Source organism: Mastigoproctus giganteus, chromosome 2 (assembly GCF_048544385.1).
Source record: "Mastigoproctus giganteus isolate SK-2022 chromosome 2, ASM4854438v1, whole genome shotgun sequence".
NCBI classification, from domain to species: Eukaryota; Metazoa; Arthropoda; class Arachnida; order Uropygi; family Thelyphonidae; genus Mastigoproctus; species Mastigoproctus giganteus.
Window position 1 is genome coordinate 185,091,608 of NC_143576.1, and position 16,677 is coordinate 185,108,284.

Sequence of the window (16,677 nt, forward strand, 5' to 3'; positions counted from 1 at the left end):
AAACTATGCCCACTTGTGATTGGTAAGTTTTCCAAGCCAAGATGCTTTAAAGAAGTTAACCAACTTCCCTGTGGTTATGAGGCCAATAGAAGTGTTTGACTTACAGTCAAAATTTTTCAGTCTTGGTTATCAAAAGTGAACAGAAAAATGGCTTCAGAAAAAAGGAATGTGTTGATGATTCTAGATTGTTGTACAGCACATTCTGCTGAGACACTTATACAGCTGTATATGACAAATATACAGCTGTTGTTTTTACCTCCCAATACCTCCAGTTTTATGCAGACACTGGATCAAGGCATTATTTATAACCTCGAGAGCATATAGAGCACACCTGATAAGGTCCTTGATTCGCAACATAGAAAGAAGGAACAATTAAAAAACGAAATTTGCAGCCAAATTGGAATGTCTTGGATGCTATCCATAATCTTGTTATTGCTTGGGACAGTATTGCATCAAAAATGTAATAATCAACTGCTTCAGAAAGAGTGGTTTTGGAGACAATATCATCAAAAAACATTATCCAATAGACGAGTATGATAGCAACATTGAGGAATGGAAGAATTTGAAGAAGCATATGGATTTTATTGGTGAATTCAAAGAGTTTGAGAAGGTTGATGATGAAGTTGCTACCACAGCAATGCCAACACCAGAAGAGCTGCTGTGCAGCACTCAAAATGATGTTTTGTTACCAGTGACAGTGAAAGTGAAGCAGCACATGTGCTGCCATCTTAAAAAAGTGTCATAGAGAAAGTGTTGGTCTATAGTAATGTTGATAAAGAAACAACTATTGCATTTGATAATGTCTGTGCTATAGTTAAAAATGTACATAGGGCAAACAACGTTGGATTCTTTCTTTAAATTAGATTAATTTATTAAAAAGTTAATTGTTTGTATGTCTCCTTTTATGTTAAGATTGTAATTCTTTTTACTGTGATACTAAAATATTAGTAATCCATTTATTCCTCGTTGGAAGTCCTCCTCATTGCACTTCATATTAAATACAGCTAGCTAATAGTTAAACATATTTTAATTGAATATCCATGCTGCTCAAATGTCAAGTCTTGCACTTTTCAGACTTCCTCAAATTTACAGAATTCTCCAACATGGGAACATGTATTGTAACAGGTAACATAGCAAACCTTAATGAGCTATTTCTCTTCATTTGATGAATAAAATTATATGAAGGGTCTTTCACCATTTAACTCTAAGGATGCATATAAATATTCTAATGTAACACCCTGTTCAACAAGACTCTTCATCACCATATTTTTGATTGCTCAGGCTTTAATAGTTTTATGCTTTTTTTTTTTCATAATTTTAAAAGTAGTTTTTCAAAAATTAAGGTTAAATGTTACATTAATGTTCAAAGCTACTTTGAATGCCACTTTGGTAACTTGAAAATCAAAACTGTCTTTTTTCTATTTTGATAATGTTGTCATGGAATGATATCATAACTTCAAATTGACATAAACTGTGAATTTCTATCTGAGTTAATTCTATATGAGTTAATTTTGTGTCCAAAATTTCTTGGATATGTTATTTGTTACAGTTAGGCTCTTTTTCAATTAGCTAAGAGTCCTTTTCAAATTGATTATTATTTCTTAAAATGCATATTATCATTAAGTACAAATAAAACATGTAACTTCAAATTGGCTGTTAGAGTTATTGCAACTGGCCATACAGCCTAATGATTTTGGTTATACCAACTGTAAACTTCCAACAGGTGTGCTGTCACATTGTGTTTCACATTCAGTCTGTTTTGGAAAAGACAAGAAATAGTTTAAATAATGCTCTTTATAATTATGTTCTTTATTCTGAGACTATGTTGGATAATAAAAAAGATAAATACTTTTGGTAACAACAGTCACCAAAATTCTACAGGAAGCTACAAGAGTAGGCATATGTAACATATGTAACATTTTGTACACTAGCATAGAGGTATCTGTTTTTTTAGCTATACTTTTCCAATAAAAAAATAATTAGTGATGCATTTATTTTCAGCCATACCATATTTGCCACAGATCATTTCACATTGTACACATTTTCTTTTGGCATAGCATATGGGAAGCGGTCTCCCCTCATACCTGAAGTTTCTTAGAATAATATTTCCCAAATTGCTAGAAGGCATGCCATTAGATAATTAGGAATTCACTTGATTCATACACAATGGATCTGCAGTGCATATTATCCTCGATGATGGATAGGGCAAGGTGTTTCCTTTTTCATTGCCGCTTTTCTCACCAGACTCAACTGACTTTTATTTGTGTGCCAGTTTTTAAGGGTGATATTCTTATGACAAATGTAAATTGTTAACAGAACTTATGGGAGAAAGTAAAGGCACCTATGGAGTCCCCCAGGGTTCAGTGTTAGGTCCGTTGTTGTTTTCTGTATTTATTTATGATATAATTGCTAGAAGGCATGCCATTAGATAATTAGGAATTCACTTGATTCATACACAATGGATCTGCAGTGCATATTATCCTCGATGATGGATAGGGCAAGGTGTTTCCTTTTTCATTGCCGCTTTTCTCACCAGACTCAACTGACTTTTATTTGTGTGCCAGTTTTTAAGGGTGATATTCTTATGACAAATGTAAATTGTTAACAGAACTTATGGGAGAAAGTAAAGGCACCTATGGAGTCCCCCAGGGTTCAGTGTTAGGTCCGTTGTTGTTTTCTGTATTTATTTATGATATTGATGATGGTATATCAGTCTTAATGTATAAGTTTCCAGATGATACGAAGGTTGGCAATGTTGTTAATGACACTAATGACAGTACTCTGGCGCCTCCGTAGCCAGGTGGGAAGGAGCAACAGTGCGTAGCACATGCTTCTTGATTAGACCGGGGTTCGAGCCCGTGACCACCAAATACAGAGGATGCGGAAAGGTCAGGGAATGACCACCGCATATCCCGGAGCAATATGGCCTTAGTTGCTAATGCTCCTAAAAACCAAATAACAAACAAACAAGACAGTACTCTACTGCAACAGGATCTAGAAAAGTTGAGCGGATGGGCTGAGCGGTGGCAACTGAAGTTTAACATTGACAAATGTGAAGACTGCATATTGGAAGCAGTAACCCCAGAGTAACGTATAAACTGTGTGGTACTACACTGATGGTGGTAGAGAACGAAAAGGACCTGGGAGTAAATGTGCAGTCAGATATGAAGTTTTCTGAGCAGTGCAGACAGTCTGCAAGAGTAGTTCATGGTGTCTTGTCAGTGATATACAGGAATTTTTCTAGCAGGGATAAGGAGGTGATTATTCCCTTGCATAAGGCAATGGTCAGGCCACACCTTGAGTGCTGTATACAGGTCTTTAGGCCTCATTTTAAGAAGGATGTAGAGCTGCTGGAATGAGTACAGAGAAGGGCAACAAGATTAGTGAATGGAACAAAGGGTTGCTTTTACGAAGAAAGGCTTAAGTTTTGCAAATTACAGTGTCTGGAGACCAGGCACCTGTGAGGTAGTCTGATTGAGGTGTATAAGGCCTTGAATGGTTTGAGCATGCTCAATGCTGATGGGATTCTTCCTCTTGCTCAGAATAATCGCCTGAGAGGGCATAAATTCAAATTGAGGAAAGACAGTTGTAGGATAGATGTGTGGAAGTTTGCCTTTAGCTAGCAGGTAGTTGATTGCTGGAACAAACTTCCATCTGTTGTTGTAGAAGTTGATAGCTTAAATAGATTCAAGGCAGAACTAGACAAACATTTGGAGCAAATGGATGGGTGAAATGAGAATTTTTTTTTTTTTTTTTTTGGCTGGAGCTCTATAAGCTTGCTTTCTTGCATCATATGCCTTTACTAATGCTAATGCTGTCTCTGCAGTTTCTGGTATTTTCAAGTGAATTCAGCAACTGTACTGTTCTATGTATTTATTTAAGATGGGAGATGTTTTGAAACATGTAATATGAAAGATAGATAAATAAACATTCTACTGGTTCTTGGATAAATTCATCAAATCAATAAATTGAAGGTTATATTTAAGACCTTCAATTTATTGATTTGATGAAAACTGCATTCTAAGGCAGTTACTTTTGACTCTACTGACTGATAGTACAGATTAAATGTAAACATATTTAAGTCACAAAAGGTGTAAGGATTCATTGTTCATGTGACCATTTTTTTTAGTTTTTTACTATTTTTGATTGAAGCAAATAGACTCTTAATTGTGTCACAAAATTATGCAACACCTGTATACGAGGTGTCATCAAAAAGTTTAGGAAATGAAGCTTAACAGCTATTCAGATATTAACTGACATTGTGTGCACAAATTCCAATGATTTTCGCAACTTGATTCCTGGTAAGCTTATTTTGGAATTGCTGATAGTTTGTGTTGTGGTTTAGATAATTTCCTCAGTTGTTGAAAGTCTTAGTCTTTCAAGGGGAGTTTAAATTTGTGTGGAAAAAAAAAATCAGAGGTAGCTAAATTTGATGAGTATGGTGAATGGGAGAAGAGTGATGGAGTGCTTTGCAAGGAGTTCTTGAATGGAGAATGCTGAGTCTGTAGGTGCATTGCTATGATGCCATAGCAATGCACGTACACATTGGATGGGTTTTGGGGAATTGGTGAAGTCACCAATTCCCCAAAACCCATTTTTCCAGCTGTTGTCTCCAAAACAGCATTGCACAGTTACTGTGGAGCTGTTTATATATTATTCATAGTATTCCTGGTTCACTGTTTTACCATGCAGGACAAATTCAAACCAAAAAATGCCTTATGAGTAAAAAAAGCACGATCTTCACATTTGATTGTGAATTTCTTGCTTTTTAGGGCCTTGGAGAAAGCCAGATCTTCCACTGACTGAACCTCATTTCCAAGTCATAGTCATACACCCATGATTCATCACCAGTGATGATGGAAGAAACAGTGCGAGTCAGCAGTAGCAGCAGCATATTGACAAAGATCCAGACAAGAGGTATTTCTGCTGTCTGCATCATCAGTCAGGATGCTAGACACAAACTTGGCAGAAATGTGTTACATTTCAAAATCTTGTGTTAAAATTGATTGAAATGTCCCATAAGAAATATAAATTTTACCAGAAACTACATGAGTAGTTAAACATCACTATTGATCAGATCATGAACACAAGTAATTGAATCATTGATTTTTGAATTGAAGGGTGACCAGAGGGTCATCTTTGATGGACATGACCCTCTTTAAACTTTGCAAACTACTGAAAAGTGCTTTGTGTTTGAATGACACAGCATCTTCTCCGAAACATTTGATGAGTTTTTGTTTTCAGATCTAATAAAATTTGATGAAAATTCACTATTCAGTGAAATACTGATTTTAAAATGTGATGAAACATATACTGTCCAATGAGTGTTCATTCAAACTGGCTTCAGGTAAATAGGTGATATGTACATTATTATGTCTGGATGAGTTATGACTTGGTATTATTATTATTGCTCATAATATTTCTCCCTGATTGGGGGTTCCACCTCGTGACAGGTATTGCTACCAAGTACACAGGGTGATTGTTGTTATGTCTGGTGTTACTGTTGGTCGAGGAACTCTCTGACTATCCTACAGGTGTTCAGGATTGTGACTTTCTGAAGATCCTTGTAGGTGTTTGCTGGGAGACTTATTGCTGCTAGGCTGTTATGTAGGGTCTTTGGCGCCATACCTGTGGTTGACACGATGATCGGGATGATTGTTAATTGTTGCATGGTTCGTGTACTTCCCGATTTTTTCCCCAGAGGTTCTCTGCAGGTTGCCAGTGTTGGGTACGGCTATGTCAATCAGATAGGTAGTTTTTTCCTTCTTGTCCACAAGCATTATGTCCGGTCTGTTGTGCGGGATTGTCCTATCCGTTATTATGGCGCAGTCCAAGTACAGCTTGTGGGTTGGGGTGTATAGTACTGCCTGGGGTTCATACTTGTAGTACAGTACACTTTCTTCGATCAACTGGTATTTCCTTGCTAGCTTCTGATGTATTATCCTGGCTACCTGGTTGTGTCTATGAGTGTACTCAGTCTGGATGATCACCTTGCACCCTGTGGTGATGTGTTGGATTGTTTCTGAGGCCAGGTGGCATTGTCGACATGTGTCATCGGACACTCTGAGCTCCTTGGCAATGTATTTTCTATAGTTTCTGGTGTTGATTACCTGGTCTTGGATGGCGAGCATGAATCCTTCAGTCTCGAGGAAGAGCATCCTGCTCGTGAGCCATGCATTGGAAGCAATTTTATCTATGTGATCTTGATGAAGATCATTGTAGTGTCTGCCATGGAGTGTCTTCTCTGCCCATCTTTCTAGCTTAGTTTGTGCCTCCTGGTTGGGGGGGGCTCATCGCTTAGGTTGAGTGGGGTATACCGCTTGTCCATCTTCCGTATGGCCTTCTGGAGTGCTGCTGTGTGTTTCTGAAAGTAATCCTTCAGGTTAATTATCGCTGTCTTCTGTTGCTCAATGAGGTCTATCGGGCCCCTTCCTCCTCCTTTCCGGGCAATTGTCAATCTCCCCACGGCAGATTTCAGATGGTGTTGGCGGCTCTTGGTCATCATTGTCCTTGTCTTTCTCATGATATCCGCCAGCTCGGTGTTAGTCCAATCTCTGACCCAGAAGGAGTATGTTAGCACTGGGACTGCATAGGTGTTTATGGCTTTAACTGAGTTCCCTCCATTCAGCTTTGCTTTCAACAGGCTTCTGAGTCTCTGATGGTATTTTTTGGTGAAGCAGGCCTTAATTTCCTTGTGCTGTAACTGCTGAGCCTGCATACTCCCCAAGTATTTGTAGGCCTCTCCCTCTGCCATAGCTTCAATCTCTTTACCAGTCTGCAGTTGGTAGTTTCGGTTGACTAATTTTCCCTGGTGCAATCCGTGGGTCTTACATTTGTCTAGACCAAATTCCATCCTGATATCATTACTGAATTCTTTGGTGAACTAGAGTAGTTGCTGGAGGTGCTTCTCGGTTCCCGCATAGAGCTTGATGTCATTCATGTACATCAGGTGGGTGAGGGTGTACAGATTCTTCCTTCCTTCTTTGAGTTTATATCCGTACTTGCTACTGTTGAGCATGGTGGATAGCGGGTTAAGTGCTAGACAGAACCACAATGGGCTCAGGGCATCTCCCTGAAAGATTCCTTTCCTGATGGGGATTGGCCTGGTTGTGATGTTTTCGACCTGAATGGTGGTCCTCCATTTTGCCATTGTTTCTCCTAGGAAGTTTGTCACTATTGGATTGACTTTGTAGATGTTCAACGCCTCTATTAGCCAGCTATGAGGCACGGAGCCGAAGGCCTTGTGGTAATCAATGTAGGCTGTGTACATGTTGTGGCACTTCTTGTAGGCTTGCTCCATAACCGAGGCATCTATGGTTAATTGCTCCTTGCATCCTTTGCTCAGCCACTTGCATCCTTTCTGCTGTTCAGCCATTATGTTCTGGCTCTCCAAGTGGTCTGATATCTTCTTGGTTATGCAGCCGGTCAGGATCTTGTACATCATTGGGAGGCAGGTGATTGGCTTGTATTTCACCGGGTTTCTTGTATCTTCGTCTTTAGGCTTCAGATATGTGATTCCTTGAGTGAGAAACTTCAGGATTGTCTCTGGATGCCTTATCATTCGGGTGACTGCTCTGCCGGTTGCTTTGTGTGTGCAAGTGAGCTTCTTATACCAGTAGTTGTGGACGTTATCTATTCCTGGAGTTCACCAGTTGTGAGCGTTCTTGATCGTCTGTTTTACTTCTTCCCGAATCTCCCACCCTCTCATTTCTTGTACGTCCTTGATTTTCTTGCGTTCTAGTTCTATCCAGGGGACTTGGCTGTTATGCCTTACTTCCCTGCTCATTATGTTTCCCCCGAACTCCTCAATAATCTTCTTTTTGGGTGGTTCATTCTCTTCATTCCCGTCTTCTCCGAGACTCTTATAGAAGCCTCTTTGGTCCTCATTGAAGATTCGGTTGTTTATTTTCCTCTGGGAGCTCTCTTTGTATCGGCATAGTCTCTTGCTGAGTGCAAGGAGGTTCTGCTTCAATGTGTCCAAGTACTCTGCTATTCGCTGATTTTTTGTCCCATTGTCTGCTGTGGATGCTGTGTCTCTTGAGGATGCTCTTCACTTTTCCAATTAATTTCTTACTCCTATTGCCCCTTTGGTACTGGGTCAATTGGCCTATCTTGACTCTTAATTCTTCTACCTTCTGCTGAAGTCTTTCCCAAGCTGGCGGTTCCTTCTGTTTTTGGTTCTTCTGCTTGCTGGTCTCTTGTAATGAAGAGTCACAGACCACCACCAATTGTGGTGGTCTGTGACTCTTCACAAGGTCCTATTTGGCCTCTGCTTTGGTATCATGTGAGTCTTTGTGGGGTCCATCCCTTCAAATTCTGTTAGGGCCTTCTTCCACTCGTCCTCTATTCTGGATATCATGACCTTGTCTCTTTCCACTTCAGCTGCTGTGGGTTGTATTTCTTCTTGCTCTTCCTCCTCTTGTTCGGTGGTGGTATGTTCTTCCTCCTCTGGTTTCATATTCTTTATCCTTTCATGTCCTGCTTAATTTTATCCGCTCATGTCCTGCTTAATTTTATACAAGATTACAGGAGCTATCAGGTTATTCATGATGATGGTCCTTCTGGTCCGCTATTCGCTGTTCGGTGAACTGAATATCCGAGAATCATTCCAACCACTTGGTATGTAGTCTCTCCCTGTAAGTTTTCATATCAGTCTCCAGCTTCGGTATTTCGTAAAATGCTTGCATGATGTATGTATTCATTTCGATGCTCCACTTCATGTGTTGGCATTTTCTGCCTTCCTGGGTGGTTACTAGCGCAGTTGCGCAGGTAGCACTTCCAGTTGTTGGGGCTGGATGGTCTTGCCCTTCTCTTGTGGTTGCCATATGGGGGACAGTGCCACTTTCTCCACTATCTTTCTCAGGAGACCATCTCTGATTTTTCTTATTATTAATATTATTATTATCAATTTATTTCTCTGTTGAGGAAACACCCCTGGGACAGCCATTGGCTAGAAGAGTGTGTTACATTCAAAGGTGTGAAGCAGACACCCATGAGCACGAGGACATGCACAAAGTTGGTCACTGACTTTTTTATCATTTCTCATACATTGATATAAAGTACAAGGTTTGGTCCCTAATTAATGCCTCTAGTGACAAAATTTTTTATAACTGAGTTGGCATGATGAGGTTTTATATATTGCTAGTAGAGATATTAAGAGATAAACATGCTAAAATAAAAGTTTGTATCTATTACAGATCTGAAGTAATGAACAGTTACATTGATGTTTTTTTCTGCTAACAGAGATAGGTTCCTTTTTAAGTCTAGAGAAATCTCAGTTGTCTGGATTGAGAAAAAAAAATTGAGGAAAGTATTATACCTTCAAGACAGTATTGATATATTTTGAGACTTATGTTGATTTTTTTAGAGAAAGATCATACTATAAATAAGAAACGATATTGCCAAACACTTGATAAGCTTAATAGGGCTATAAAATAAAAAAGGAATGCTCTATCAGGACACCAAATTACATTACACCATGATAATGCCAAGCAACACGCTGTCCATATGACTCAAATGAAAATTGGTCAGATGAAAATGCTCTGTTTGGTATGGAGAGTTTTTCCTCATTCTTTGTACAGACTGGACTTAGCTCTGTCTTATTTGGACATATGAAGGGATGTTTTTGTGGAAAATACTTTTTGATTGGTAGGGGTTGAAAAAGACAGTGACAGGCTGGCTTCAAAATCCTTTTACAACAGTGTATTTGTGAGTTGGAAGGAATGATGGAAAAAATGTATTGACAGACAAGGTAGATATAAAGAATAATGTGTACATGCTTCCCAGTATTTGCTTAATAAATGGTGTAAATTTCAACTTTGTATCTCTTGTCTTTATACTTTTATGGCCAAAGAGGCATTACTTATGGGACCAACTCTTGTATACACAGTATTTTACTCCCACCATGTTACATGAACAATTGTGAAGAAGACCACCAGTATTTTCTCAGCAGCACAGCAAACTTATGTAGAGTTCATTTCACATGGTAATGTTTTTAATCAATATTGTGATGATTATTACAGTTCTTCAGTATGAGCCAGACAACAAGACAGCTCAGGAGTTTTATCCTCTCATTCAAGAAAAACTAAGACTAGGTAAGATTTTTAAGATTTAAATAAATAGGCTGTTGCAATATAATAGTAGCTAACTTTGTAATATGCAAGATGAAAGTATATTTAAATACATTTTGTGCTAAAATGTTTATCAGTTTTGCTGACTCTTTATGTTAAGATGATCTTAGTTTAATAAGGATGATAGTAATTGACAGATACATTAAAATACAATATTCTTGAATAATCAGAGAGGACCAGTTAAATAATTGTCAGGTCATTTAATTTACAAGGGATGATCATTTAATTTGTGGACTGGTGCAAGATTCTATGTTTACCATGCAAACTTTCCATAACTGCCGCTGTAGGCACTTTCCCTGATCACTACTGAGCAGACGCTGTGTACATGCCTGTACTTGTTGAGCTAGGTGTTGCATGAAGAGAGTTTTTTTTAGCTGCATGTCACTGACAATCGTTTTGAAGCAAGTATCATGCCAGACATACAGATTGAACAGTGATTCGTTATTGTGTCAGACAGGGCTTAAATGCATTGGAAACAATTAAAGAGATGAATGAAGCATATGGTAATGAGTGTCTTGATGGATGGCCATATTTAAATGGCACAAGTAATTCAGTGAAGGCCATGAGTGTGTTGCAGTTGACTCAAGGCCTGTTCAGCCTTCCTCCTCAACAACTCCTAAGTAAATTGCAAAAAGCTCAGGAAATCTTGGATGAAGGCAGGCAAATTACACTTTGTGAATTATCTGTTAGAATGTCCATTTTATACAGTAGTGTTCACAATATTGTGAAAGATCACCCACCTGAAAGTGTTGCAAATCTATGCCCACCAGATTCCACACAATTTGACTCCAGAACAAAAACAGCAAAGAGTAGATGTGCAATGAAATGAGTGATTGTTTTGAAACAAAGGTCAAAACGTCTTTAAATTGAAAAGTGACTTGGGATGTAACTTGGATTTTTCACTGTGATCCAGAGACAAAACAACAGTTGAGTGATTTAGAGATGACACGGCTAATATTGTGTGACCAGTGATCACTACTATAGGTGCTGAGGTTCTACCACATTCTACTTATTCACTGGACTTAGCTCTGTGTGATTTCTTCCTGTTTCCACGTCTGAAGAAAGTTCTGAAGGCAAGCGTTTTGTGTCCGACAACGATGCTCACAGAGCCACAATTGAATCATTGATTTTTGAATTGAAGGGTTGGTCACCTTTGATGGACATGGCCCATTTTAAACTTTGTGAATTACTGAAAAGTATTTGAATAACATAGCATCTTCTCTGAACCATTTCATGAGTTTCTGTTCTCAGATGTCCGAAATTTTGTGAAAATTCACTATTCAGTGAAATACTGTTTTAAAATGTGATGAAACACATAAAACATATACTGTTCAATAAGTCTTCATTCAAACTGGCTGCAGGTAAATGGGTATGGAACCACTTCACAGTCTTTTGAAAAAGGGCTTGTAAGAAGCATTTAATGTGTGGCTACAACGGTGGCAAAAGTGTGTAAATTTCAAGGGAGAGTATTTTGAGAAAGAGAAATCCACAGATGATTCAGGTGATGACAATTAAGATAAGATCTTGGACCAGTCTGCGAATTGAATGATCACCCCTCGTAGAGGATTTTAAACGGTAAGTAACCACCATTATGTACTGAGCAAACTAAAAAGGGGTAATTAGTGCAAAAAAAAAAAGAAAAAGTAAATAAACATATTAAAGGGAACAAAAACTGTAAAGTTTCCTTAGATATAGTAGTAGTAGTGGCATGTGATGCAAGAAAGCAAATGTATGAGCTTATGCAGCATCAGCCAAAAGAAAAAAAAAAAAAAAAAAATCACACCATTCCCTCCAAATGCCTGTCCAGTTCCTCCTTAAATTTATTCAACCTATCAACTTCCACAACGACAGATGGAAGTTTGTTCCAGCAATTAACCACCCGCTGGCTAAAGGCAAATTTCCGCACATCTATTCTACATCTGTCTTTTCTTAATTTGAATTTATGCCCCCTTAGATTCGTAATCTGAACAAGTGGAAGGATCCCATCAGAATTCAGCGTGCTCAACCCATTCAAGGCCTTATATACCTCAATCAGATCACCGTGCAGGTGCCTAGTCTCCAGCCACTGCAATTTGCAGAACTTAAGCCTCTCTTGGTAAGAGGATCCCTTCATTCCCCTCACCAATCTTGTTGCCCTTCTCTGTACACGCTCAAGTAAATCTACATCCTTCCTAAAATGAGGCCTCCAGATCTGTACGCAGTACTCAAGCCGTGGCCTGACCATTGCCTTATACAGAGGGATAATCACCTCCTTTTCCCTGCTAGCAAAATTCCTATATATCATTGACAAAACCCCATGACCTGCCCCTGGCAGCCTGTCTGCATTGCTCAGAAAACTTCATATCTGCCTGCACAATTACTCCTAGGTCTTTTTCATTTTCTACCACCTCAAGTGTAGTACCACACAGTTGGTACGTTTCTCTGGGGTTACTTCTACCCATATGTAGTACTTTGCATTTGTCAAGGTTAAACTTCAGTTGCCACTTCTTAGCCCATCTGCCCAAATTATCTAGATCCTGTTGCAGTAGCACACTGCCATTACTGTCATTAACAACCCTGCCAACCTTTGTATCATCTGCAAACTTCGACATTAAGCCTGATATACCTTCATCAATATCATTGATAAATATACAAAACAGCAGTGGACCTAACACCGAACCCTGTGGGACTCCACTAATAACATTAGTCCAAGAAGAGCAGCACCCATTGATTACCACCCTCTGTCTTCTAGCACTTAACCATCCTTTTATCCATTGTAGCAACTTACCCTTAATACCATTCTGCTCCAATTTGTACAATAGTCTTCCATGCGCAACAGTGTCAAAAGCTTTCCTGAAATCCAAATATATGATATCAAAATTATTTTTTGCATCCAGTTCCTTTGTAACCACATCATAATATCCTATCAAATTTGTCAGACAAGACTTTCCCTTAACAAACCCATGCTGTGTCTGAATTATTGCTGCAGTCTTGTCTAGATGATCCTGCAATGCATCCTTAACCAGCGACTCCATTATTTTACCCGGAACAGAAGTTAAACTAACTGGTCTGTAATTACTCGTGTCACCCTTCGATCCCCCTTTGAGAATTGGGGATACATTTGCACATCTCCAGTCCGTGGGAACCTCCCCTGAGTCCAAGGATGCTCTCATAATTATGGCTAAGGGTTTGCTTAGTTGCTTTGCCGTCTCCTTTAATATAACTGGATAGATCCCATCCACCCCAGGTGCTTTTCTTACGTTTAACTTCAACAATTTCTCTTCCACTTTGCTCTCGGTTATTACAAAATCATTAAGTATCTTGCTACAATTTGATAACCTTCTGCCATTTTCAAACCTTAATAATTCCTCACGTGTGAATGTAGATGCAAAATACTCATTCAGTTTGTTTGCTATCTGAGCAGGATCATCAACAGTTGAACCATCGATGTCAAGTGGACCAATCAGATTCATCCCCTTCCTTTTAGAGTTTATATAAGTAAAGAAATCCTTGCTGTTTTTCTTAGCATCTTTTGCCAAGGATTTCTCGTAATCTGCCTTCGCCTGCCGAACCTCCTTTGTGACCTGATTACAGATTAACTTATATCTGTCATAGGCTTCTATGTCGCCTGATAATTTATATGCATCCAATGCATTTTTCTTCTCTGTTACGAGTCTCATTAGTTCATTTGACAACCATTTAGGCCGCCTAAACCTTGAACAATATTTCTTAATAGGTATGAACCTTTTAGTAGCTTCCACGATTAATTCCTTGAATGCTTCCCACTTAGAATTTACTGTTGGTAACATCGTCAGTTGATCCCACTGTACAGAATTTAAAAACTGTCGGAGACCACTGTACTCGCCTTTACGGAAGCAAAAACCCTTTCCTTTACCCCTGATAGTAGTTAAATCTTTAAGTAAATCCCATGTCAGTACACTGTGATCACTGCCACCTAGTGGTTCTTTTATCTGCAAATTCCTAATACATAAATGATCACTGCTGATAACCAGATCAAGAGTATTACTTTCTCTGGTTGCCTCTCGAACATGCTGCTGCAGAAAACAATCATCCAATAAATCCACAAAAGTCTGACTAGTGTGTGAGTGCCCAACCCACAAGTTCCAGTCAATATCTGGGAAGTTAAAATCCCCCATTATAAGACATTCCGATTTACTAGCCCACTCTATTTCTCTGTACAATTGTTCATTGTACTCATTCAAGTCATTAGGCCTATAACATACTCCTACTCTTATTTTTGCTTTCGCAGTGCTTATGTCACACCAAACTAACTCAACAGTGCACTGTTCATCTATATCAACTGGATGCACTTCTTTTGATTTTATGTTTTTCTTTATTAACAGCATAACACCTCCTCCCTTCCTATCCTGTCTATCCTTTCTGTACACATTGTACTACCCAAATTCCAGTTCGGCATTCCTTATATCTGTGTGACACCACGTCTCTGATATCCCAATAATATCCGCCTTTGATGTCTTGACCAACACTTCAAATTCATCAAATTTATTTACTATACTTCTAGCATTGGTATACATGCAAGTATACATGCACCTATTCTTATTCTTAATTACTCTAACACATCCCATATACCCACCTATTTCACGATGACTGCCATCCGTCCCTGAAACCCCCAACACCCCTCGCTCCAGGTCGCTACTTATTCTAATAGAAGTTGTGCAAGAATCACCTTCACCTCTGCCTACGGCTACTGTTAAACTATTAGTCCTTGTATCCCCTCAAGCTATCAGTTTTCCGACCCACCTAACACTGCCTCGATAGCATCAGCAAATATTCTTGCACCCTTTCTATTTAAGTGTATCCCATCCCTGTAGAAGCAGTTTCTCCTGTTCAGTAAGAATGACAAAAATTTAAGATCACTTTAGTGAAAGTTGCAAAAGAGGCACATAGGTCTTTAAGATGGGAAATTCAGAATATCATGATAGCCTAAGAAGTTAAAGGGGCAGTTAGAGAAAAGCAAAAATACTATAACAAGGTTTTAGCAAATAAAACTAATAAATCCTTATTGAAAATATAAAGACCAGTACAAGAGGACCTGTTGTGTGAAGGAAGCTAAAGAAAAATCTTGGAAAGATTTTGGGAAAGTTATGGAAAACAACAGATATCAGGAAGGTGGAATTTTTTGGTTTTTAATTAAAAATCTGAGGACTAGGGAAGGGGGGGCTACAACTAAGATAAAAAAAATAATAAGGGCAAGCAGAAGAGAAGGATGTATTTTTTAGAGGTATAGATTGAATACTTTGATTGAATTGTGAAATGAAGGAATTGAAAGAACGTTGAAGACTGTGAAAATTGATGCTTACGACCTATCCCACCATTGAGGGAACAGTACCAAAACGGTGCCATCTGGGTTGGTGGCACTCAAATGAGAATAAATAACAATATCTCTCTCTCTCTCTCTCTCTCTCTCTCTCTCTCTCTCTCTCTCTCTCTCTCTCTCTCTCTCTCTCTCTGAAGTGTTATCTCTTCAAGGTAGTAGTAAGATGATTCACAGAAGAGTTTAGAGTTGGAAATGTATTGAAATGATGTCCTTATGCTAACTTAAGTTTGCTGCACACTTTTTAGCAATATATAGAAATTACGCTAATGCATTAACTTGTATGTTTCAGAAGACATTTTGTATATATAAAGTTGGATGTGGAAAATACAGAAAAATGCCACTTTTTTTAGTTTACCAGGTCAAATCTGTGCAAATATTTTAGAGAAGAGGGGTTAGAAATACCATTGGATGGGACTTTGGAGAAGGACAGTTATGTGTTAGAGAAAACAGGGAATACCAAGATCAAATATTTGTGCTAAGACAAATAATATAAGAGTGTTGGAAACATAACAAGAACCTATAGTTAGAATGTGTTGATATTGAAAAAAAGCATATTACAAACTGACTGCCATTCTGTTTTTCAGTTTAGAAAAGTATGATATCAAGAATAATACTTTAAGGGGAATAAAAAGTTTGTATAAAAATGGCACAATGTAGAGAAAGGTAAATGTAACAATGCAGTGAGGATTGAGGAAGCATTGAAATGTGGTTCAAGATTAAACTTGAAGTGCGGCAGGGCTTCACCTTATTCAGAACAATAGTATAAGATGTAGAATTCATGGTTCCACACACTGTGATCAGTGGACCTAGTCCATACCATAAGAAACACCCTCAGAGTGACATTCCTCTGTGTGTTTATTTTCTTCTCTTAATTTCACAAATGGGACAACACACTTGGTAGTTAGTGTTCTCCAAGCATTCTCCGTAACCCTCTCTAATCCAAGCACAGTACTAAGTACTATAGGTTCTAATACCTCTTGTGTTTGGGGTTTTCATAAAAAAAATAAATAAATCAAAAAATAAACATGGCCATTACACTGAAAGAGTATGTGATTTTCATTAATCCACAGTCCAGATTTGGTGTGCCATACACCATGCTAATCGATATACGCATTTGTTTTTATTTTCATAGACTTGTGAATTGCTACTCTTCCGTGGCATGCAGCTCACTACCTATCAGGAAACACTTACAGGTTTGCCCATGGATGT

General features: G+C 38.5%; 1 protein-coding gene across 1 annotated transcript in view; it reads left to right on the plus strand.

Moving 5' to 3' along the window:
• Positions 1–16,677, plus strand: part of LOC150089834 (uncharacterized) — a 71,589-nt gene that overhangs the window by 44,230 nt on the left and 10,682 nt on the right. Inside the window, exon 5 of the mRNA XM_090368845.1 lies at positions 10,023–10,094. Within this exon, the coding sequence (XP_090224971.1) occupies positions 10,023–10,094 (72 nt within the window). The remainder of the gene's footprint in view (positions 1–10,022; positions 10,095–16,677) is intronic.